The sequence below is a fragment of the Ammodytes marinus genome (assembly GCF_949987685.1).
Source record: "Ammodytes marinus genome assembly, chromosome: 19".
Taxonomy (NCBI): Eukaryota; Metazoa; Chordata; class Actinopteri; order Uranoscopiformes; family Ammodytidae; genus Ammodytes; species Ammodytes marinus.
This window is the reverse complement of record NC_137223.1, coordinates 5492155-5516241: the sequence shown is the minus strand read 5'-3', so window position 1 is coordinate 5516241 and position 24087 is coordinate 5492155. Positions and strand designations below refer to the sequence as shown.

At 43.3% G+C, this 24087-nt stretch overlaps 1 protein-coding gene across 1 annotated transcript in view; it reads left to right on the top strand.

The window, feature by feature from the left end:
• Positions 1-23052, top strand: part of ankrd6b (ankyrin repeat domain 6b) — a gene marked incomplete at both ends in the record, with an annotated part of 32969 nt that extends 9917 nt beyond the window's left edge. The window contains 14 exons of the mRNA XM_080047569.1: positions 2195-2293; positions 6307-6405; positions 8026-8124; positions 8535-8633; positions 10357-10455; positions 11101-11199; positions 12758-12835; positions 13569-13673; positions 14291-14392; positions 14506-14676; positions 16401-16553; positions 20057-20170; positions 20620-20878; positions 22394-23052. Coding sequence (XP_079903695.1) covers positions 2195-2293; positions 6307-6405; positions 8026-8124; positions 8535-8633; positions 10357-10455; positions 11101-11199; positions 12758-12835; positions 13569-13673; positions 14291-14392; positions 14506-14676; positions 16401-16553; positions 20057-20170; positions 20620-20878; positions 22394-23052 — 2235 coding nt within the window. The remainder of the gene's footprint in view (positions 1-2194; positions 2294-6306; positions 6406-8025; positions 8125-8534; positions 8634-10356; positions 10456-11100; positions 11200-12757; positions 12836-13568; positions 13674-14290; positions 14393-14505; positions 14677-16400; positions 16554-20056; positions 20171-20619; positions 20879-22393) is intronic.
• Positions 23053-24087: the final 1035 nt, after the last annotated feature.

Here is a 24087-nt window from a genome sequence, read left to right as displayed (position 1 = left end):
AAACAGCTCGTATAGACAGACATGGGTCGTAGCTTTTTTTTTTTTTTAAGATATTTTTTTGGCATTTTTATGCTTTATTGATAGTGTAGAGACAGAGGTGAAATGGGGCAGAGAGGGTGAGAGTGACATGCAGAGAACGACCGAGGGCGGGAATTGAACCCGGGTCTGCTGCTGGGCCCGGCCCGGGGGGGTGGACGCCCTACCAACTGAGCTAAGGGCGCCCCCTTCTTTTATTTCTTTGATGGTTCAGCCCCGTTATCAGTCATTATGACGACAAATAACTGTCTCAAACAAGGCTCCCGCTCCCCTTCCCTCACCTGGAGGGATAGGCTTCTCAAATTGCGTTGCTGCGCTAAACTGAAATCTGCGACCAATACGAATATGTGACCATAGAGCCTGCATGCGCAAACCAAAAATCGGACTGGGTGTGCGACCAGACCAAACGCAGTAATAAAAACTATATAAAAACGTCTTTCTTTGCACTGATGGTCTCGTTTGCTGTTAAAGGTAATTTATGATTATCAGAGGAAACATGGGGCTGTTTTAAAGATATTTAAAAGTTACTCGTAGTGGCTTTAAAGAAAGTAACGTGTATTTGTGAAAGGCATGTCGTATTAAGTTTTTATTAAGTTTTTTTGCAGAATACAGGTGTCATTCAATACAAAGTGAATGGAGCGCTGTGTATTGTTTTCCCCCACGATGGGCGTGGCCTCAGATTATGACGCGTTCCGCTCTGTCTCTATACTGAAGTAGGCTTCAACCGCACAAGCTCAACCGCTCATTTTCTGGTATAATCAGGACTGCAGTCTCATAATATTGTCAGTCTCAGATCCCCCCCCCACCCCTCAAGGTGGCCCTAAAACTCTGTCACACTTGACAGAAATCACACTGCTGCGAACGCCACTAAGAGTAGTAGTAGAATAAAATACACGGACACTAACCACATCTACATCAACTGCACAAGGGACCATACTCATTTTATCAGCTGTCATAACATCATTTTAGCTTTCTTCTTGCATGCTTCAGTGCTTTGAACATAATGATTTATGGGTAGTCATTCAGTGGATTAATCATGGTGTGCATGAAGGTTTAATGACTGATACGATGCAGATATGACACGTGATCTTAGAAAGTCTCCTATTGGCTGATCCTGTGCGTGTAGGAGCCAGGGCACTTCGGCATAGTAGCGATTAGGGCCGATGATTATTAATGATTATTATTTTCATTGTCAAATAATTTGCAGATTATTTACCAACTGCTTTGACCATAAAATGTTAGACAATTGCAAACAATAACAAATCAAATATCCAACAGTCAAACTGTTTCAAATGATATAACAGGAAAAGGCAATCCTTATCATGGGGAAGCTGGATCAAGCATGTCTGCTTCAGAAACAATGTGAAAAAGAATGAATTTTGATTAAAGAAAAATTAATTATTGTCTCAGCTCTTGGCATTATTCTAGTCCTAATTTTACAAAACTTCAGTCTGCACTTACTGATTGATACATATTTATTTGACATATAAGGCATATTTGTAGAACATTTTTAAGACCATTTATTTGAGATTGTACATCAGCACTGTCTTAACTCAAGAATTCTGGTTCTAATACGGTGAAGATGAATGCATTTTTTGGTTTTGTTTTGAAAACATGACATTTATGAATGCAAGGGCAACAACATGTATCTCCTGTGGATCATTCACAGACTTTGCGAGGGTTTGGTGAACTGATCCTTTAAGACTAGTAAACTAGTAAACTAGTAACCTTTCTGCTTTAGGCCCCGCCCACAGCTTCATTATACATTGGCAGGATGCAGACTTGATCCTCTGCTCTGTTAACCTTAACAGCTGTGCACATTGTGTGTGTGTGTGTGTGTGTGTGTGTGTGTGTGTGTGTGTGTGTGTGTGTGTGCACCACTCCCTTAAACCGTGGGGATTAGGGCTTGTTTGTTTTGCTTCAACTCATTACGAAGATGGATTGTATGGATTGTACTCTGCAGCAGATTGTGTTGACTGGTGCCACCAGCTATGACCAACACTGTTGATGCCACTGCAGCCATATTGACTCTCTGGACTTTGACTCTGCTGTGTGTGATGGTTTTCCTTGTGTCCTTATGTTGTGTGCTCTTTGGTGTGTTTTTGACAGTTGACACTAATGTGTGTGTGTGTGTGTGTGTGTGTGTGTTCATCAACAGTATGGCAGAAGCCCCCTGCACTTGGCTGCCCACAAAGGCCACCTGGAGGTTGTGCGTATCCTGCTCAAAGCCGGCTGTGACCTGGACATCCAAGACGACGTGAGTACATACATCTGTACCTCAGCAGTGTGGCACAACCTCTCCACTCTTCATCCATTTCATCCAGCTATCGCACTTCAGTCCTGGCTTGACGGTTACAAGTGGCCTTCTTATCTTCTTTTGCTCTCAAGTCCAGTGTTTTCTCTTATGATTTTGAAGATCCACAACATTACTTTTTTATTTTTTTCAAACACCAAGCTAAGTGAAGTGGTATGACCTCCAGTGGCCTTGAATGGGACTCTTTGGACTGTCCACTGGTAGGTTTGCCCCCAGGATGCCAGTCCCCCTTTCCCACAGGGAGTGAGCACCCAGAGCTCTGGCCTTTCCAAATTCAATCTGTGTGGTCAATGAGCTCGGCGGCAGGCTGCAGTGCATCCTCCACTACTGCAGGGGGCAGGATGGGCAGAATGAAGCAGCAGGAGGAGAAGGAGGAAGAGGGGAGAAGACAGTGGAACAGGGCTGGGGAAAAGCCTGGAAGATCAGGGAGAGTGAAGGAGGTTAGCCAAACCTGCTCCTATACTGAGCCAGCAGATATGTCCCCTCATCCTTCCTTTCCCTGAAATAACTCCACCTCTGCTGCTGTGCTGTGCTCACTTTACTGTAAACATGAAAAAGGGAAGAAAACTCAACATTTCAAGGCAACTGTCTTCATTTTTGAGGCCAACTTAAACTATCAGAAAAACTTCATACATTTGACCCAAGTAATTATCCTTTGTTGAGATAACTCATTATTTCTATGTAACAAAACCCTTTGAGTTCCTAAACACTAGGAATTTCAAACAATAACAGTATCAACAAAAATAACAAGTTGGCACAACTGTTACTTTTTCTTGAAAGTCTTGAAATTGAAGTGACATTACGTCTGAATAACAAGTTATCTCAACAAAAGATAATTCGTTGGAGCAGATATATAGCCTGGAAATCCAGACACATATCTAGAATGATAGGGGGTCTGGCCACGATCAATAGACCTTTCCAACTCAAAGGGCGGCACCTACGCGTGCATTTCAAATGCCACTGCACGCAATTAGATAGCACTACGACCAATCAGAGCAATGAACAAGGTGACGTATTAAGCCCCGTTCGTTTAGCGAACAGCTGTTAAACTGTTAAATTAAACTTTTGCCGTGGTCGGTCTGCAAAACAGAACATTCCTCTTACTTGCTAATGAAAGATGTGAGTGCCGTCTTCCAAATCGTCAAGTGTCCAGCCCAAAGCCGTCTCAAACTCAAATAACATATCTGCATCCATCTCTGTTGGTTGTTTACTACGGCACATGCATCGCACTGTCGTCATCCGGTTACGTCCGCCCCAGAGCACCATACATATGGCTCTGGCCCGCCCATATCAGATAGAACGATTTGATTGGTAGCTCAGGATTTCTTGACATATTAAATGAGCTTCAATGGAGAGTGTCCAGACCAACAAGCGCCTAGCGGCAGGTCTGGATTTCCGGGCTAGCAGATATAGGCAGTTTTCCTTAAACATAAGAGTTCTAGTTGGCCTCAAAAATCTAGTGAAGCCAAGAATTGACTTTTTCATTTTTATGGCGTTCTTATCTGGTTTGAAATGACCCTCTCCTCCTCTTCCTCTCTCTCCTGTCTCTCTGATGGAAGGCCCTGCTCAATGCTCTGTCCTCCTGCTCTCTCATGTCCTAGCTGCTCAATGCTCTGTCCTCCTGCTCTCTCATGTCCTAGCTGCTCAATGCTCTGTCCTCCTGCTCTCTCATGTCCTAGCTGCTCAATGCTCTGTCCTCCTGCTCTCTCATGTCCTATAGCTGCTCAATGCTCTGTCCTCCTGCTCTCTCATGTCCTAGCTGCCCTGCTCAATGCTCTGTCCTCCTGCTCTCTCATGTCCTAGCTGCTCAATGCTCTGTCCTCCTGCTCTCTCATGTCCCAGCTGCCCTGCTCAATGCTCTGTCCTCCTGCTCTCTCATGTCCCAGCTGCTCAATGCTCTGTCCTCCTGCTCTCTCATGTCCCAGCTGCTCAATGCTCTGTCCTCCTGCTCTCTCATGTCCCAGCTGCTCAATGCTCTGTCCTCCTGCTCTCTCATGTCCTAGCTGCTCAATGCTCTGTCCTCCTGCTCTCTCATGTCCTATAGCTGCTCAGTGCTCTGTCCTCCTGCTCTCTCATGTCCTAGCTGCCCTGCTCAATGCTCTGTCCTCCTGCTCTCTCATGTCCTAGCGGCTCAATGCTCTGTCCTCCTGCTCTCTCATGTCCTAGCTGCTCAATGCTCAGTGTCACTCAGCACGACTCTGCTCTGTGGGCAGGAACTCCATTCACGGCTGATCATAAAGCTTTTCTCCTGGGACCATGCTCTCAACACTTTCACATGCTTTAAGAACCTGTGTGCACGCTTCACAGCTAACAGAGCTATTTGAGATGACCTGCTGTGGTTTGTGTGACCTATAATGGGAGCAGACTAACATCAGTACTTCTTAAGTTAGTCATAACTCTGCTGGATACATGCTTGTTTCAAATAAGCGTACTCAACTATTAACAATGAAAGGGATCGTTTGTTTTGGGGAATTTTGTGCTATTTTCACTATGTGTTCCACAGTTTTTAGCTTAATTTGGACCATTGCCTGCGTTCCAATCCCCATACTTCCCTACTATTTAGTATGCCGGAAAAAGATTTAGGATGTCCCAAATACATGCACGTCAATTGTAGTATGCTGAAAATACATAAATGCCCCACTAACTCCAATAGCATTTTGGAGTATTTGTCTTTATTCTTGACATTTCTTGACATTATGAATATGACATTATTTTTCCCTCCTGTGGCCCTAAAACTCTTCTGTACTTTAGTATGTAGTGTAGTAAAAAGAAAGAGAGTATGTGATTTGGAATGCAGGGATAGTGATAAGAAGAAGCCGCTGCTCTACTAGTGTTAGGACAACACCTGCTGTAACTCTCAGACTTCTGGTGTGATATTCTCTAGCTTACTTACGATGTTCTGTTGTTGTAGATCTACGTTCAACAGATTGAATTATTGAGTTGGTAATTGTAAAATGACAGACTTTATACTGTAGATGTTTAGTTGCATTTTGTTTTCAGCAGGCCCATTGTTGGTCCCCTGGACATGTGAGATATGGACCTCTAGGTTTGTTGAATACAGAGCTGGAATCAGGGTGCAGTCAGTGATTCTAGAGAGCGCCTGTTGTTGAAATCAAATTGGTCCAAATCAGTGAATGTCTCCTCATGATCCACTACCTAGGCTCCGTAAACATTTATGTGACCATAGGGGATGTAAACAAAGGGGCCCACATCCACTGAAGAGAGGAGAAATGTGTGTGGATCAGCCTTTTTTTCCACTGAGCTTGGATTGCCTCTCTTTACCTTCTATGGTCTTGTTGTGACCTCCTATCATTAGTATTACATTGAATGGAAACACCTACTAAACCTGCTCATTTCCTGAAAAGTCTGTCTAAATGTGAACTGACACTCACCTTTCATCTTCTTATCAATCAAAGTGTATTTCCAAAGAATGTCAAACGATTCCTTTCATTGTGCTGTACATTTAGACTAACTAATGAAGTATGGGTGCAAAGGCTTTGGAGGGATACTTCTACTGAGCAGGTATTGATCCCCATTCAAACTAAATGCACTGACCTCCAAGAGACGTCCATCCATGTGTCTGCTCCGCTCAAAAGTGAGCAGGAATCAAATCATTATCCCCCATAACCAATGGATTCCTTTAAAGAGTGCGTTACCTCGGATGGACCGGCCTCTTCTTTCTCTTTTCAACTACTGACATTTCTCTTTTTTTATTCATTTTAAAAAGTCTATTATTTTGAAAATTTTCCAATACAAATTTTAACATATTAACACGGCAGCAACAATACTGTGTAGTATAAAAATAAAGTAAGTCATAATATTAAAATATTAGATTTTTTTTTAGATGATGGACTAGTTTATTGCTGGTTTTCACTGTCGCTAAATGTTTCCGTCACATATTGTAAATTAGTGTTTTGTGTGTGCGTGTGTGTGTGTGTGTGTGTGTGTGTTGGCAGGGGGAGCAGACGGCGGTACAGCGGGCTGCTGTGGTGGGAAACAGTGATGTGATCAGCGCCCTCATCCAGGAAGGGTGTGCCCTGGACAGACAGGACAAGGTGCACATCAAGAGACAAGCCACACACACTAACACAGAGTAGAATGGCTCCTCTATTACAGTCAGCCAGAGGAACAGGAAGAATTACATAATCATACATTAATGTAGCTGATAATCATGAAGAAAAATATGTGCCCTGTGATCTGCTTATCATAAGACCAGTGTAATTAGTAAGACACACCGGCCCGATAATCGGCCATCGGACATGGTCGGGGAGACTGGAGGGGGCGGGGACACGAATCTGTTTGGTGTGTTCGGTGACGTCGGCCATCGTAGATGTCGTCGGGCTTCTTTTCAGTCGGGCAGTCTTTCAGTCGGAGCAATTTGATTGGTGGAGGGCTAGCGAATCAGTGAACAGCAGCTAGCCATTGTTTTAATGTGTTTGTTTGTTTCGTTCAGCGAGTACTCACATGCATCAACCCTTGTTGACTGCTCGACACCATGCTCGACACTCTCTGCTAAAAATGGTGCTCTTTATTGTCCATAAATATAAATACGTATTTATATCTATGTTTATGCTCTAGAGAGCTGTCCCATCATTTCCGGCTTCCGTATTTTTTTGGGCCACAATACAGATTAGCGCCCCCTGCTGTTATGGAGACATTACGTCCCGCGCAAGCTCAGAGCGTACGGATAGTCAGTAGTCGGCTCGGTGTGTTCTTGGCACTTTTTTGGCCGCGACGGGCAAACTGGAGCTGCCTGAAACGGCAGACTCCATTTTCGGGCGAGGGTCGGTAGTCGGACCGGTGTGTCCTGGCCTTTAAGACACAGTGAATAATAAATAACCTACAGGGACGAGAACCATCAACACTCAAATTGTACCCTTTTTTTCATGGATGTATGTCAAAGTTACGCTGTCTATAATAGATACTAAATGGGTTACAAAAATAATCCAGCCAGTAACATCCATACTTTTATAATCTCCACAACTCCTTCACAGCCGAGAACACACCAAGAACGTAGTTACATGCACAACAATACAATATGGTCCGTTTGAGTTTTGCCATTGTGAACACGAAACCAAACCATATCAAAACCGAAACAATGTATCCTCACTAAACTGGTGCACACCAAAGAAGTCGACTATAAGTTGTGAACAGAACCTTAGATTTGTGTTAACATTAACAGGGTTCCTACGCAGTATGCAAAAGTATGGAATTTAATTTGAGTCATTTCGAGGTCTGGATAAGTATGGAAAATATAAAAGAGAGTATGGAAATGATTTGTGTTCCCAGATTATTGCCCCAACTCTTCAAAAAATACTAATCAATCCAGCCGGTTAACGCTAGCCTGGTCCTTCCAGCTTCAAACACTAATCAGAAGTGGCAAGCGATATTCAATAAATGAACCTTTTAGTTTTTACCTACTTTTGAGTTTGGGCAAAGAGATTGTCATGGGTCGATGTAAGTTCTCCGAGGGCTTATCATTTATATCATAAGCATCTTAACTATTTGTATTCGGATGTCAAATATAGACTGAAAAATCTACAGAGAATCCCGAAAATCTGAGTCAGAAAAAGTATGGAATTTTTGAAATGGAAAATGTGTTGGAACCCTGCATTAAGTCTAGTGGTGGAGAGTGTCTGTTGTTGATGTGGCCTTTTGTCCCTCTGTGGTGATAGGATGGAAACACTGCTCTCCATGAGGTGTCCTGGCACGGCTTCAGCCAGTCTGTCAAACTGCTGGTGAAGGCTGGAGCCAACGTCCACGCTAAAAACAAGGTGATGATTCTAAAGGGGACATACTGTATATATATCTCTCAGAGAAAGTCACCAGGAAATCAAGCCATTTCTCACTTAGAAGTTAATCAAAGCAATAGTATGTAGCACGTCTCACTGAAGTGCATTCAGTAGCCTACTAATTGTGACCTAACTTCAGATATTGTTGTGAAGATGTCTGATTTCTGAGATGTAACTATGTATAAGCATGTCACACATAAACCTTTTGTGCTTCGGCTTCCTGTTTGTGCTTTCTGTTTGGCCGGTGTGTTTTGTGATTTGCCATTCTGATTTGCACCACATGGCCACCGTACTTGTCAGATCATGAAATACTTAGTAGTGTGACAGCATCACAACTCTGACCCTATTAAACTACTGAATAATGAGAGTCTCTCTCCTCCCCCTGTCTGCAGGCAGGAAACACAGCCCTCCACCTGGCCTGTCAGAACGGACACACCCAGAGCTCCAAGGTTCTGCTCCTGGGAGGCTCCAGGCCCGACAGCAGGAACCATGTAAGGCTACACATATAGACACACAAGACTATCACCTCTTGGTCTAACAGAGAACACATTTAAAGGGCACATATTATGAACATTTTCAGGTTAAAAATTGTAATTTGGTCGTCCAAAAAACCCTGTATTATTTCTCACAGATGCCATTGCTGAATCTCCTCTTCTCGGCGTCTGTCTGAAACTCTCCGTTTTAGAAGCTGTTTAGCCCCGCCTTCCAAAAAGCCCAGTCTGCTCTGATTGGCTCTAACTGCCACTTAGGTCCAGGGGTAACTGGGGTGTGCTTGTCATGGGTAGTGCCATGTTAGGTTTGTAATGAGGGGTGCTTAACTTGTGACATCATACGAGGAGAGAAATCTGACTGGGGATTTTGAACACAGGTTTTCAGAAAGGTGGAGGTGGAGAAAAAGAGAGAGGGTTGTTTTTTCTCTAACTTTGAGAGCCTAGTCACTACCGGGACCCATATTCATTTATTAAAAAGCATGAACAAGTGCATTTTACATCATAGCTGACCTTTATACTATTAACCCTGTATCCTTAAAGCTGCAGTTGAGAGTTTCAGCCGTTGTTTTCCCAACGCTCTACCTGCTGTAGCTCCTCCCTCCGAACGACAGCTTTGCGCGTTCATGTTGCTCCTAATCTGGCGCTTCATCATTTTGTGTCAAAAATGGTTCAAAGCGCCCAACGCACCTACGCAGCTAGTGTTGCCAAGTGAACGGACAGTCCCACAGCCAATAAGAACGGAGAATCTGAACCTCGCTCTGATTGGTCAAAATTAACATGAGCGGTGGCAATTTTTGGGGGCAGCACACAGAGGCAGGGGGGAGCAAAGTGATGAAAAAATATTTTCAGACCACTTCGTCTACATATAGCTAAATGGCTATTATGACAGTTTTGCCAAATATTACAGTGAAAAAATGATCAACTCTAGCTTTAAGTCCCTGTTTCACACAACATTTCAATATGGACAGTTGACATTTTTTTTTTTATTATTATTATTTATCCAGCCAATGAACTTAGGCATTCCTTCATTTGAGACTCCAGTCTGTCACTAGGCTTTTACAGTATCATTTTCTGCTTCCAAAGAACATTTTAGAGTAAACTTGAAACAAAACCAAATTCTGGACTTCTTCCTCACTCACTCACATTTAGCCGTTTTGTCTGCAGCAGCTGTGTGTCAAACCAACGTCTGACTGCTGTGACTCACAGGAGACTGGGCATTTCAGCAAAGCATCAATACTGGAGGAGGCTGTTGGTGTGAGCAGCAGCCTCTCTCACTCACTCACTCACTGAGGAGCCGTCAATATTTAACTCTGTTTGTAGGAGCACCAACGCTCACACATACTTTATGAACTGGAAGCAGCTAGAAGTAGATTTAAATGAAATATGTTCTTTGTGTTAAATTATTGATTGATTCATCGGTAATTATTAAAGAACTTAAAGTGTCTTGAATTGCATTTCGTTTTTTGTGCCTTACCAACAGTCAACCACAGGGAAACAGTTTAAAATGTGCTGAAGCAGAGAAAGGTAGCCAATAAAAGCACCGCAAAAAGGGTTTGACTTACTTTGATTTCAGTTGAATTTTAATACCTAAAACAAAACAATAAAGATGTCTTCCAGTTTTCATGTAAAATTGTTAAATTGTGTACCCGTGAAGCATAACGAAGAAATAACCATCACTGGGCATTTCTTCTGCAGCTCATCTCTTTTGCTTAATATTTTGCAGACAGGAGATGCATGTCTCCATGTGGCTGCCCGCTACAACCATGTGTCTGTGATCCGCATCCTGCTGGGAGCCTTCTGCTCAGTGTCAGAGAAGAACCTGGTCAGTTACTGTTACTTTAACTCATTTCACTCTCATTAAAGTTTCTTCTAGCTGACAAGTCGAAAAACAAACACGCAAATGTCAATCTGTAGTGTCAAACCTAATTGGAAACAATTTCATTGCACAATCTTACTTGTAAATTATTACACATCCCCAAAATAAATTCAAATTGTGGTTCTATTTCATTCTTACTGACCGCCAAAGGCGTTGCTTTAGCACTGGATGCTTCCATCTTGTGCATGCGCAGGTCGAGTAATTATACCAACAAAGTCACCTGTGACACCTGGGTGACCCGAGAACATCTGTATATTCCTGAAGGTATAACTCCTTGACCTGCTCATGAGCCAGATGGAAGCATCCAGTGTTCCATCCAGAACACTGGAGTTACATTAGTAACTATGGATCATACCAGTTCAAACTTGTCATTTCTATGTCTTGGTGTTAGAGCATGAGCGCCTAATAATATAGTAGATGTCAATTCAAGCTTCCAATGTCTTAAAGTTTTCAATAAAAAAGTCTCCACTCTCACACCACCATCTCATGTTGTGTGTGTGTGTGTGTCTGTCTGTATGTCTGTCTGTCCATCTGTGTGTGTGTGTCTGTCTGTCTGTCTGTCCATCTGTGTGTGTGTGTGTGTTTGTGTAGGCTGGGGACACGCCGCTGCACTTGGCTGCTGCTCTGAATCATAAGAAGACAGCACGTCTGCTGCTGGAGGCCGGGGCAGACAGCCGCATCTGCAACAACGTGAGCGCCCGCGGCCTCTTTCTACATCTTTAATGCTTTTAAACATCAGTGTTTGTGCACTCTCATGTTGCCTTTCCACGTCAGCACACATTTTCTGTTGTTCAGGCAATCTCTTCTTCAGGGATTCTTACAGCATCCTCCTGCTGACTATTTAAATCTGCTCTAGGCTACGGTACACAAGAGGAGAAGCAATAGGTAGCAGCTTCAAAAGCGTTTGCACCCAAATAGGCAGAACTAGTCGAGTTTGATATTGGTACAGACACTCATGTCTATTAGCCTGGCTGCTCTGACGCTGCTTTGGTCTCAAATAGTGGAATACTGTATGTACAGGCCCACCGCTAATATGAAAATAAAAATGGGTAAACAGCATTGAGGCGGAATTACCTGTACTATAATAGCTCACATGTATTTAGCATGAAAGACAATTTTTTTTAAATACATTGTTTTGACTCAATTGATTCACGTGGCTTTAACTTTGCTTTTTAGCTCCTGTCAATGAAGCCCAACAACCGCAGATTATTTAAATCACATACAGAAATCATTTTCACTGAAGTGCTCGGATACTTTATTTGTGACTGTTTCACTGTTTGTGCAAAAACATATAGAGTCCAACATATAACATGGTAAACATATAACATGGTAAACATATAGAGCCCAACATATAACATGGTAAACATATAACATGGTAAACATATAACATGGTAAACATATAACATGGTAAACATATAGAGCCCAACATATAACATGGTAAACATATAGAGCCCAACATATAACATGGTAAACATATAGAGTCCAACATATAACATGGTAAACATATAGAGCCCAACATATAACATGGTAAACATATAGAGCCCAACATATAACATGGTAAACATATAACATGGTAAACATACAGAGCCCAACATATAACATGGTAAACATATAACATGGTAAACATATAGAGTCCAACATATAACATGGTAAACATATAACATGGTAAACATATAGAGCCCAACATATAACATGGTAAACATATAGAGCCCAACCTATAACATGGTAAACATATAACATGGTAAACATATAGAGCCCAACATATAACATGGTAAACATATAGAGCCCAACCTATAACATGGTACACAGTCCCTACAAACACACAGGAGCATCTAGTGATGTTGTAAAGTTTTCCTTCTGACTGTTGGTGAAGGCAGGATGACACTATCATTGACTACTAGTGTTTGTGATAAGCTAATTAGCAATTAGCAACCTTTGCCCATTTCTTCTTCAAAAATTATTATGGAATTGACTGGGTTTAGGAACAAAGGTTGTTCCAAATTTCTCTTGCAATTGTTCACTTTTTGCGAACTGTGTGTAACTCCTGTGTGTGTGTGTGTGTGTGTGTGTGTGTGTGTGTGTGTATGTGTGTGTGTGTGTGTGTGTGTGTGTGTGTGTGTGTGTGTGTGTGTGTGTGTGTGTGTGTGTGTGTGTGTGTGTGTGTGTGTGTGTGTGTGTGTGTGTGTGTGTGTGTGTGTGTGTGTGTGTGTGTGTGTGTGTGTGTGTGTGTGTGTGTGGCGCTCTGTAGGCAAGTCAAACAGCTTTGGATCAGGCCAGAGAGCACAACAACCCAGATGTGGCTCTTCTACTGACCAAGGCTCCCCAGGTAAGAACCAGCAGCTTCCAGTCTCACTAGGACAAGCAGCTGGAAACACAACTCAGAGATACATATTAGTTATTGGTACTTCTGTAAAGACAGCTGCTTCTGATTCCATTTGAAATGTGTGGCATTAAAGCCTGTCTTCACATGCAGGAAATGCACCTGTTGTAAGACCAAGAAGAAGAAGTACTATAGAATAAATACCTCAATACATCTTCACCTCATCACTTGATATTGTGGAAAAGACTTGAGGCAGTGGTGGATGATGCCATCTTTAGTAGCTAGCTTCTTGTCATGATGGCCACTGTAGCTTCTATAAATTAGTTGCAATCTAGAATTGCACCAGTAGATGCGGCTTTATACTCTGATATTACACACTGCACCTATAAACAAATATATATACTGTATAATATGATAATAATCCCAAATATTTCAGATAAGAAATGCAATAAGTAAAACTCTTAAGTGTGATGATGATTCCAGCTGTAACTTTGTGTGTGTGTGTGTGTGTGTGTGTGTGTGTGTGTGTGTGTGTGTGTGTGTGTGTGTGTGTGTGTGTGTGTGTGTGTGTGTGTGTGTGTGTGTGTGTGTGTGTGTGTGTGTGTGTGTGTGTGTGTGTGTGTGTGTGTGTGTGTGTGTGTGTGTGTGTGTGTGTGTGTGTGTGTGTGTGTGTGTGTGTGTGTGTGTGTGTGTGTGTGTGTGTGTGTGCGCGTGTGTGTGCGTGCGTGTGTATGTTCAGGTGCAGAGCTTTGTGCGTGGCAGGAGTGTGAGGAAGAGGAGAGACAGGCTGAAGGCAGAGCGCAGAGCTCAGTCTGTGCCCAGAGACCAGATGTTGCCCTGTAAGGTAAAAACTGGACCATTGTGTCAAAGCAACTTTCACTTGTTTAGTTGTGTGGATAGTTCTAATATAAGATATACAGCACGGGGAAACATGTGCAGCACAAACACCTTGGGATGAGAGGAAGGCAAGAACATAGACTGTGAGTCAGGGGAACGAGTGATGAAAAACAGTGGAGGACAACATGACCCAGAGGGTTCAGGAGTAAGAGTGCTTAAGATATTAGATATTTAAAAGAATGTCTTATTTAAATGTGATACACAGTCACTTGAGTCCTTGATCTGCTCAGAGCTGACACTGAAGACTCTGAAGTCTCCTAGTTCATTCTTCTCCCAGGGCTTCTCTTCCACTTTAATGATCATCTGTGTGAAGAAAGGCTCTCAAGTATGAGGACAAAGTACCCTCACTCTTTACCTCCACCTCTCTGAAAACCTTTCACTTAGAGTTAAAGGGCCGATCAGGGCAGACTGGGCTTTTTGGAAGGCGGGGCTTAAAGAGACAGGCTCTACAAACGTTTCAGACAGAGGCTGAAAAGGGAGACTGAGCAATTGCCCTGTGTGATAAATAAAGGGTTTCTTTTGGACCCTACACCATGACATCTCTAGCAAACCTTCTCTCTTCAGGACAGTGGCTCTGCTGCAGACGACAGCCAGAGCAGCGAGCCAGTCAAACACAGCGAGGTGACCAGCGCCAGGCGGGGGAAGAGCAGGAGGCACAAGGACAAAGTAGGTCCATTTGGAAAAACACACTCAATGCTCTTTACATGCTCTTTGAAGAAGCCAAGGTTTGCTGTTAGAGAGGCACATATAGAAAATGTACTAACCTGTCTATGTTCCAGCCGGCTCTGTCCGACCCGCTCCGCCGTAAAGACACCAAGCATATAGAAGCCTGCCACAAGAGGAAAGAGAAAGTGCATGGAGCTGACCCTAATGCAGCCATCCCTCCACACAACTATAAAGCCTATCAGCTGTACACACTGTACCGCAGCAAGGAGGGAAAGATCATGCAGGTGGGTAAAGAGGAGAAACTCACTGAGGACTTCACTAAGGTTCATGGCAAGTCCTCCTGTAAGAGCTGCACCAATCCCATAGCTGGATTTGTGTGAATGCAGATCGTGCTTTTGATTTGATTTATTAGGATCCCCCATTAGCAACACACCGTGAGTGAGAGCTAGTCTTCCTGGGGTCCCAAACATACAATATAGACAACAGACATTATGTCAAACCGAAATAGACAAATAATAACAACAATATTACACAACACTATGATTTTAAAAACATTATAATTACAAATAAAACAAAAGAAAATAAAAGATAAGAAAGCTACAAAAATAAATGAAAGCATTAAAAATGTATCCATTATTTGTGGAGCAGATGTTTTTTTTTTTGCAGACTTTTTAAAGTTGTATTTGCTATTTATGCTGTGAGCGACTCTACTAAACCTCTCAGCACTACTTATCCAGAGAGCAAAACATATTCTTTAAAAAAAGCATAACATTTAAATGTTTTCCAAAGCCATTGATTTCAACTGCGTGAACGGTTTCCACACATGAGTTCAGAAGCATAATAACATCATTTGAGGGTGCAATTGCAAATGAACAACTCCTTAAAGGCCTACTTCACCGGTTTGAATATGAAGGTGTATTGAATTCTGAGATCCTATGTAGTATAAATGTGCGAAAAAAATTTAAATCGGTTCATCCTAGCCTGAGAAAAGGCAGAAAGAGTGTTTTTTTTAACCCTATATTTCTCTTTCTCGTGACATCACAGAAAGAGAAATATGGGGTTAAAAAAAAACTTACTTTGTAAATATTACTGTGATGTCTTTTACTGTGACATCAGAGTAATATTTACAAAGTACGTTTTTTTTTAACCCTATATTTCTCTTTCTGTGATGTCACGAGAAAGAGAAATATAGGGTTAAAAAAAACACTCTTTCTGCCTTTTCTCAGGCTAGGATGAACCGATTTTAATTTTTTTTGCACATTTATACTACATAGGATCTCAGAATTCAATACACCTTCATATTCAAACCGGTGAAGTAGGCCTTCAAGTTTTTCCAAAGTGATTGAATACTTGAAAAAAGAAGAACGGTGTAGGGAAATAAACATCTCCTACTATTCAAAAACCCAATTCAAACTGTTTTTTTGGAGGTCAACTCAGGTGGAAGAATATTTCTTGGATGGAGACTTGGATGAATTATGAAGGAATATTTATTACAGACTTGGCCAAGGAGAACCGGACTGCAACTCTCGTGACTTGCACTTCAATTCTGACGGACACATCCTGAGAGCTGTGTATTAACGTCGCGCTATCTCTACCACCTCCCCGGCTCGGGCACCAAGCGTACCACTGTTTTGGTTCAGAGCTGAACACAGTGAACCATAACATTCTGGAGTAGAAGGAGATGAGACTGTATCTATACAGCTGACCTAAGTGTCTCCTAACAGGCTCCAAGGCTGACCTAGAGTCTGAGAGACAGACGCACAAGACAGGCATAAATGAACTATTCATCTTTACCATTAATATTAACCATACTAAAGACTGAAAATTCCCTCACAATAAACACCCAGAGAAAGAGACCTGGGTTAACCTGATCATACAACTGGATCCGTGAGTGAATTGATGACCTCAGTCCGATAAATGAATTCAAAGCGTGTTGGCACCAGACAGCGATATAAGATGTGATACCTCCATGCCATGCGTAGTGTTGATGTGTGTGGCTGTGTTGCAGGCTCCTCTGAGCGGCTGCCGCTGCGAGCCTCTCATCAGTAAACTGGAGAACCAGCTGGAGGCCACCAAGGAGGAGATGAAGACTGAGATCCACACAGTCCAAGACCTGATGAACAGCAAGATGGGACAACTGGACCGCAAGAACAAACACCAGGTAGCACACTCACTCACTCACTCACACACCCACCCACTCAGGGCGCACTCACACTAGGCAAGTTTGCCTGTTCCGTGCTGCAGGAAGATTCAGCACGATTCCCCCCCTCCCCACTCACCCCGCTGGCCTGTGATCACACTGCTCGTGGCCTGGGCACGATTGCACCTTGCCTACGTCACCGTGCGCGTTTAGGATTTGGAGCGTATCTACTTGTAGGCTATACGACTGTTTGTGAATATTTTCATCCGGCCAAATTTGGCATCATATATTCCACTTCCACATTAGAGCAACGAGAATCCTTAAGCTATTGTTTTTTTTTTTAAAATGTAGCCTTGACGTAATAGGTCGCGATGGACAGTCTCATATTTGTGCAGCACGCTGTTTATTATTAATATAACGGCCCGTCATCAGACCATACGTACCGGATGGTTTTATACACATCGATCGCTCTATCAAATCCAAGTCAGAACTTTTTGTATGGGCAGAGATCGTTTCTTTTAAGTGTCTTTATAAAGTTTCTTGTTAAACCTTAGTGTAGGCTACTGTTTCCTTATCACCGGTTCGTCTCCACCTCCATGCTTAAAGGCAGTATTATGACAGCTGACGGGAGGAAAAAGAAAAAAAATCATCTGACGAACATGAGTAAACACGAAAACCTTTTTGCTTTGCTTTCTGCGCTCACCTATTTAGCTCTCTCCCTCTTTTATTAGCCCACACCTAGGCCTACACACACGTTAATTCTCACACATTTTATGTAACTACAAGTCCAAGTGGTGGGCAATTCTGGTGCCGACTAGTAAGGCAGCGGACGTTAACGGACTATGCATCCTTAATAAATTCACGTCAGGAACGCCGCCTGTGCGCTTGCTTGTGCGCGTGTCATCTCATTAGCATCTGTACTTTGGCCACGGCACACCTCTCCCAGGTGTGCCGTGGCCAAGGGGCTGTTCCGTGCTGGAATACGGATGGCGTGGTCACACTAGACAAACGTTCTAGACTTTAGTATGCAAATGAGCTCGGGCACGGGTCCGCGGCCCTAGTGTGAGTGGCCCCTCACTCACTCACTCAGTGGGAAAGGCTTTTTGTTTGTCATGTTTGTCAGGTTTGATGGCCTATAACTTCTCCCAGGGGAAAAGTGAAGAAAGAATGCTGCCAATATTTATTTGAATATAATATATATCTTGGTATAACATATGGCCTATTAGCTATATAAACTATTTTCTGTATAGCACTTTACGGGCCAGATCCACAAAAATAAATGATTTTCGGGAATAGCTCCATGATGAGAAATATCCACAAAAGAGTTTGCACTGATGATATGCCGGTGCTAACATGCCCACACAGTCTGAGAGCTCAGCGCAATTTCTCCTTCTGTTGGGGTTAAGTGAGTAAGCTGATCTCTTCACAGTCTTTCTCTCTTTCTTTCTCTTTTCACACTGTGCCTCGGACGCTCCATTCAGACCAACGGCCAGGTATTGATGGTGATGAATGTTCTATAATCTGCTTTACATCCTTACAGGTCGGCTGGTACACACAGATCACAGGTTTATACAGTGTCATTGTTTGTAGTAAAGAAGCCCTTACCTGAGCTCCATAAGAAATATTTCAAAATACGCTAGAAGCACACAACTCATTGCCCAACAGCCATTTAGCGCTGGTCTTTGTGAATTAGATGGGATTTGCAACGAGGCTTATTTCCTTATTTAAATGAGACAGGCACACCCATGACGCTGTCAGCTTGGCAGTGCAGATTGAGTGCAGTTGGCCCGCATATTCCCCTTTGCTCGCTTTGCAATGGCACACTATCTTTTACTCTCATTTGTTGAAAAATGACACTACATTTACATATTTCTTGATGAATGGTTACGATTACGAAGAACTTTCAGTTTGTCTTAATTCTAGCGGCCCCTTTGGAAAAGTGTTTTAACAACCTATAAACAGCAAAGCAGGATAGCATAACTTCCTGTGCAGTTTACTCCTGCATCTCATAACAAGAAGAAATCCAGACAGAATATTCAACACTGATCAAGAGCTCTCGTGTGAGAACCACGGAAAAGAATGACTGTATCATTGTTTGCTTTGTCTGTTGGTCGTGCTGTTGTTGACTGTCTCGTTGTTGTTCCCTGTCAAACCACTTTGTCCCTATAAAGTTTCTCTTGAATGAACCTTAGGCGCCATGACAACATGCTGGTGATTGTGAGGAGAACATATTTCTTTGTGTCATGTCTTGTGTTGAAACATTTAGTAAATCTCACTTTGTTCATTCACTACTTTAATTCCCTCCCTATGAAGGATTCATCATATTAAAGCTGCAGTGTGTAGAATTTTGGGTTTTATTTCCTAGCAGATTTTGTAGAAAGTAATTATAATATCCATAAGTACATTTAATTTAGTGCATAATAGCTGAAAAAAACTTTTTTAATTATTTATTTTTCCCTTAGAAAGGGTCTCATATATCTCCATATTTCTGCATATTTTGGACCAAGTCCTAGTGCCGCCATCTTGAAAGTGTCATAGTTGGAATGTCATCAGGTGCATTGTTTAAAATTTAGAATTGTTCTTGTCCTTGAAGGCCACTGTAGCTTCTGTTATTATTCAAAAGGGGTGGGGTTACCCAGGGAGCGTTGCATTCTAGAACTCTGTAGAACTTTCTTGATGATGTCATATTACACACTGCACCTTTAAGTTTAGTTTAATCCTAGTAAAGTAATCACACCAAGGAAAGGACAATCAAAAAGTCAAATCCCATCTGAATGAAGGTCAAATATGTATTCACAAACCTGTTAAACACAGAACACGTTGGAAATAATCTATCTGCCAAAGGACTTAAGTAAATGAGGAGTTGAGAAGAGTTTTACTTTTTGAAGTCATGTCCCCTATTATTTAATGTAGATATAGCTGTCAAATAAAGCTAGAGAAGGGCTGAAGTGTTGAGTTGAAATAAAGGGCCCCAAACAGGCTCAGTCTTCTCATATCCGACACAGCAGCAGAGGTGAAGTTGACTGCTGGAACATCACAGGGAGAGTTTCCTTTCTGGAGCCAGCCTGTGCATAATACAAGCAGTCAGCGTATGCTTCAGATAAGGGCCTCCAACAGATAGCACACACACTGAGACAGGAATGCATGATCAGCAAGATCACATCACCGGTAGACCAGAAGAGAGCGACATGGGAAGGGAACCATCTTTACTCTACGGCCCACTGACATCACTGTGTCCTGAATGAGACTGTTGACTCGTAACCATGACACAACATAGTTCACTGCATGGCACACAGAGGTCATCCAACATTCCATCTCTTTCTGTCATGTTCCAACAGGAAAGTGTCAAACCTAACAGCATCAGAGAGTTGAAAGTGTGAACACTGTTGTCAAAGGAAATGCAGCACAACTAGGGTAAATGTGGAAGTGAACAGTTGAACAAAGGAGACTGATGTGTGTGTGTGTGTGTGTGTGTGTGTGTGTGTGTGTGTGTGCGTCTTGGTCACTATCTCTTGTACCATCAGTTCCGGGCTCTGGATAAGATGACGGTGGAGCGGGTGTCAGCGGAGAGGAGTGAGTGTGTGCAGAGGATGGAGCAGCGGGCTGTGCTGGACAGACTGGAGGCAGACAGGAGACAGGTAGCTTAGCACCTGAAGCCTTCTTCTCTTCACACTACCAGACCCTTCCTCTCTTTCATACGTCGAGTGGGGGCGGGGGGAGGCGTAATCGTCTCATGCTTCATTCACTTGCAGTCAGCCATTTGAAAATCGCTTTCGTAAATGTCTTGTAAAAGTGATTTTTCTATGAATTCATAACCGCCAGCTGGGGTGGCTTTTTTTAGGGTGGCAGTTGCCACCCCATGCGACCCCGGTAGATCCGCCGTGAACCACCGGCATTAAATAGACGTTCTCGTAAGTGGCACCTTAATAATATTTTCTGTCCTTCAGAAATATCCTGACATTAGTTCAGTTTAATAATAAAAGTACAGGGTTAGTTAAAACTGAAGAAATCCCTGATGAAGTAACTGAGGACTTAAACTTCAGCGACTGCTCCGCTCATCCAGTTGTGCTTGTTTGTGTCCTTTAAGCAGGCGTCCCTGGTTGGTGAGCTGAAGAGCTGGTGTCTGTCTAAGCTCCACAACATGGATGTTGGCCTGACAGGCAGCAGGGAGCTGAGGCGCTGCTCCTCGGTGGCTGAGGGTCTGGATGAAGCCAGTGGAGCCAGTGGACAGGGAGGGAGCGCTCAGTGTCTGGAGCTCCACAGCTCTGCAGAGCGGGGCCAGCCCAGCACAGCAGAGGGGGGCTCAGCAAACCACTACTTTGTGGTTCATGTGGAGAGCTCTCCAGGTAACGCCTCAACAAGCCAAATGGGTTGACGCACAGACACAGGCTCACAAAGAGACCGAGTACTCAAATCTTTATGTAATCTTTTCCTCATAAGTTTCCACATAAAATAAACGCCTTTCAAAAATCAGTGAGCCCTTAAAATGTCCAGCTGGAAATCAATGCTAACATGGACAATCATTGATTAGCCCAACACAAATGCCTAGGAGTGACATCACATAACTAGAGATACCGACCGTGTGTTATATTCCACCGTGCTATACAATTGCCTAACGATGAGAGTACAGTGGTGGTAGTCAATGCTTTAAATAAGGTTAAGCTCCTACAAGCTACAATATGGTAAAAGGTTACTGCCACCTCACAAAATAAAACTTGACCTCCAAAACCTAATCAGTTCCTCTTCCAGACAGAGTGGACATTTGTGCCAAGTTTGAAGAAAATCCCTTAAAGCATTATTGCGATTTTTGTGTTCACAAAAGGCGAGATCACAGTGCCCTTGACCTTTGACCTCCAGATTTTAATCAGTTTATCGTCTATTAAAATGAGTTTTTTTTTGCCAAAATGTGATGAAAGTCCCTCTAAACGTTCATGAACCATGACCGTGACTTTGACCTCTGACCTCTGAAATCTAATCTGTTCATTCTTCACTTAGAGTGGAAACTTGTCCTCACCTTTTACCAACTGACCATTGCTATATATTTTATTAGCTTGGTAATTCATACATTTTTAAGATACAGTTACAGGCCATGCTAAGATGCATAGTTTTTAAATATGTGCCTGTTATTATCTTATGAGTTATGTACTATTTCAGCTGAGCGATACATCAAAAGTAAACATACAAACAACAGATACTTTATGACCACTTTTAAGACAGAGGTGCTCAAGTCCCCACCATCCACACAAGCCTCCAGATATACATAGGCCACACACTGTTAAGGCTGCTGACAACAGCGCCCTCACCTGGACACCCAAGCTCCTCACACTCATCATCAGTGTTCACTCACATTAAAGAGTTGACCACTTCACCCAGAGATAGCTGACATACGTTCCAAATGAATAAATTGATGGAATTAAATAAAAAAAGATCTTATATACATATCTACTTCTAGAGCTGCACCATCACACCCTCATGACCTGTTATTACCATAGGGAAACTCATGTTGACTAGCAGGACTGCCTGATGTCTGCGCTGAAGTGGTCACTGTGTGTTTTAATGTGCTTGGGGTCTGCTGCAACTCTGCTCTTGTAAAAATCAAATGTGGAGACTTTTCTGTTTCCCTTTTAACCTGTCATTTTCATTTTATTTAAAAATGGAAAAAAAGGTGGCTTGTTGAATTGTCTTTTAACAATTTGTCTGGCTGGTTTTGCTCTTTGTTTTTATGAGCTCTTCAATGCGATTTCTAATCTCTCGTCGTGATGTATGTCATGCCCCTGTACAGCACTTTGAATTACCTTGTGTCTGAATGGCTCTATATAAATAAACTTGCCTTGGTCAATGTATTTCCCTCTGTTTAGCAGATGGTGAGAAGGCTGTGAATGCAGACGTGTCCTCTCCTGCAGCAGCCCACAGCTCTTTCTCCTCCTCCGTCCAGGTGGTCCGGCCCAAGGAGCGCCCAGCCACCAGTGCTGACGTCCAGAGGAGGAACCAGGAAGTGGAGGCTGTTGAGTGTGTAGAGCGGAGGGCTGTTCTTCACAGAGCCAGCAGCCTGTCTCCAGCCACAGAGCGCAAATGCAACAGCAGGACTGAAGGCGGAGGAGGCATATCACTGCACAAAGGCAGGGAGCGGGGCCGTGACCGAGGAGGGAAACATGCCCACAACAAGAAGCATTTCTCCCAGGCGAGGACTAAGTCCAGAGGGGGGGCTGTGGCTGGGGCCAAGACTCTGGAGGTGTTCGGAGAGCCGCCGCAGCCCGATGAGGCAGCTAGCTCCAGCCCCTCCCCAGCCCCCTCCTCGTTCGCTAAGGAGAGGGACAACATGCACGCCCTGGAGGTGACACAGTACTTCTTTGAGGCCGTGTCCACTCAGATGGAGCGCTGGTATGAGAGGAAGGTGGAGGAGGCGCGCTGGCAGGCCAACCAGAGAGCAGAGGCAGACAGGGCCGCTCTCATGGAGAGGATCACCTACCTGGAGGACCAGCTGAGCATGCTAAGGACTAACAGACAGGACGACTGCTGACACACACACACACACACACACACACACACACACACACACACACACACACACACACACACACACACACACACACACACACGTCACATAAATACAGACAATATGCATGTTTGTGAGATGAGGTTTGTCATGATTGCGGATTTAGAAAAAGTTTTCTTCCTGGACAGATACAACCACACAGGAAGATACAGCTATTCCATTTAAAGGTGCAGTGTGCGGCTAAATTTCATTTTCCCTTCAGTAGTCAGTCTGGGGATGGGGCGTATTATGGGATTCTGCTCAGGCAGATTTCTGATTTCAGCGAACAGAGCGAGTGGCTGAGAACGATGACGTTGAAGTCGCGTTTCAGTTGAATGCTGCGGTCCTTTATACTCGGAAGAAGGAGATTTCCGACTTGGTAGTTCCGAGTTCCGACCTGTCTGTGTTCCAGTGCATCTGCTCGCGAAAGAATGGACGCCTAAAACCTTTCTCATCCAAATAACTAAACGTTAGGCTCTAACAAGTTACTGTTGCCAGGTACCGGTAGATTCATAGACTACAATATGTAGTGAAGTCGGACATTTCCGAGTTTCCAGTACAACTGGAACACACCGTCAGAAGCCGGCTCATGACACACGTGACGACCAAACGTTATGCGATTGGTTGGCTAATCCAGAGTGGCGCTGGGCAGATCCAATAGTTTTAAACTTCAACAGACACCTGCCTCCAAGTGAGTGAACGTTTGCCAATTACAGCACTTCCAGACCTTCTGTACAAATGAAATGAAGTACGATGTTCTGGTAGCACCAGGCTATGGTTAAGGTGTATTTTGGCGGCATCTAAAAGTGAAAAATCTAGATTGCAACGCTCCATGTCTACAAATCTGTTTGTTTTTTTAAGATATTTTTTGGGCATTTTTATGCTTTATTGACAGTGCAGAGAGACAGAGGTGAAATGGGGCAGAGAACGACCGCGGGCGGGAATCGAACCCGGGTCTGCTGCTGGGCCCGGCCCGGGAGGGGGACGCCTTACCGACTGAGCTAAAGGCGCCCCCCTACA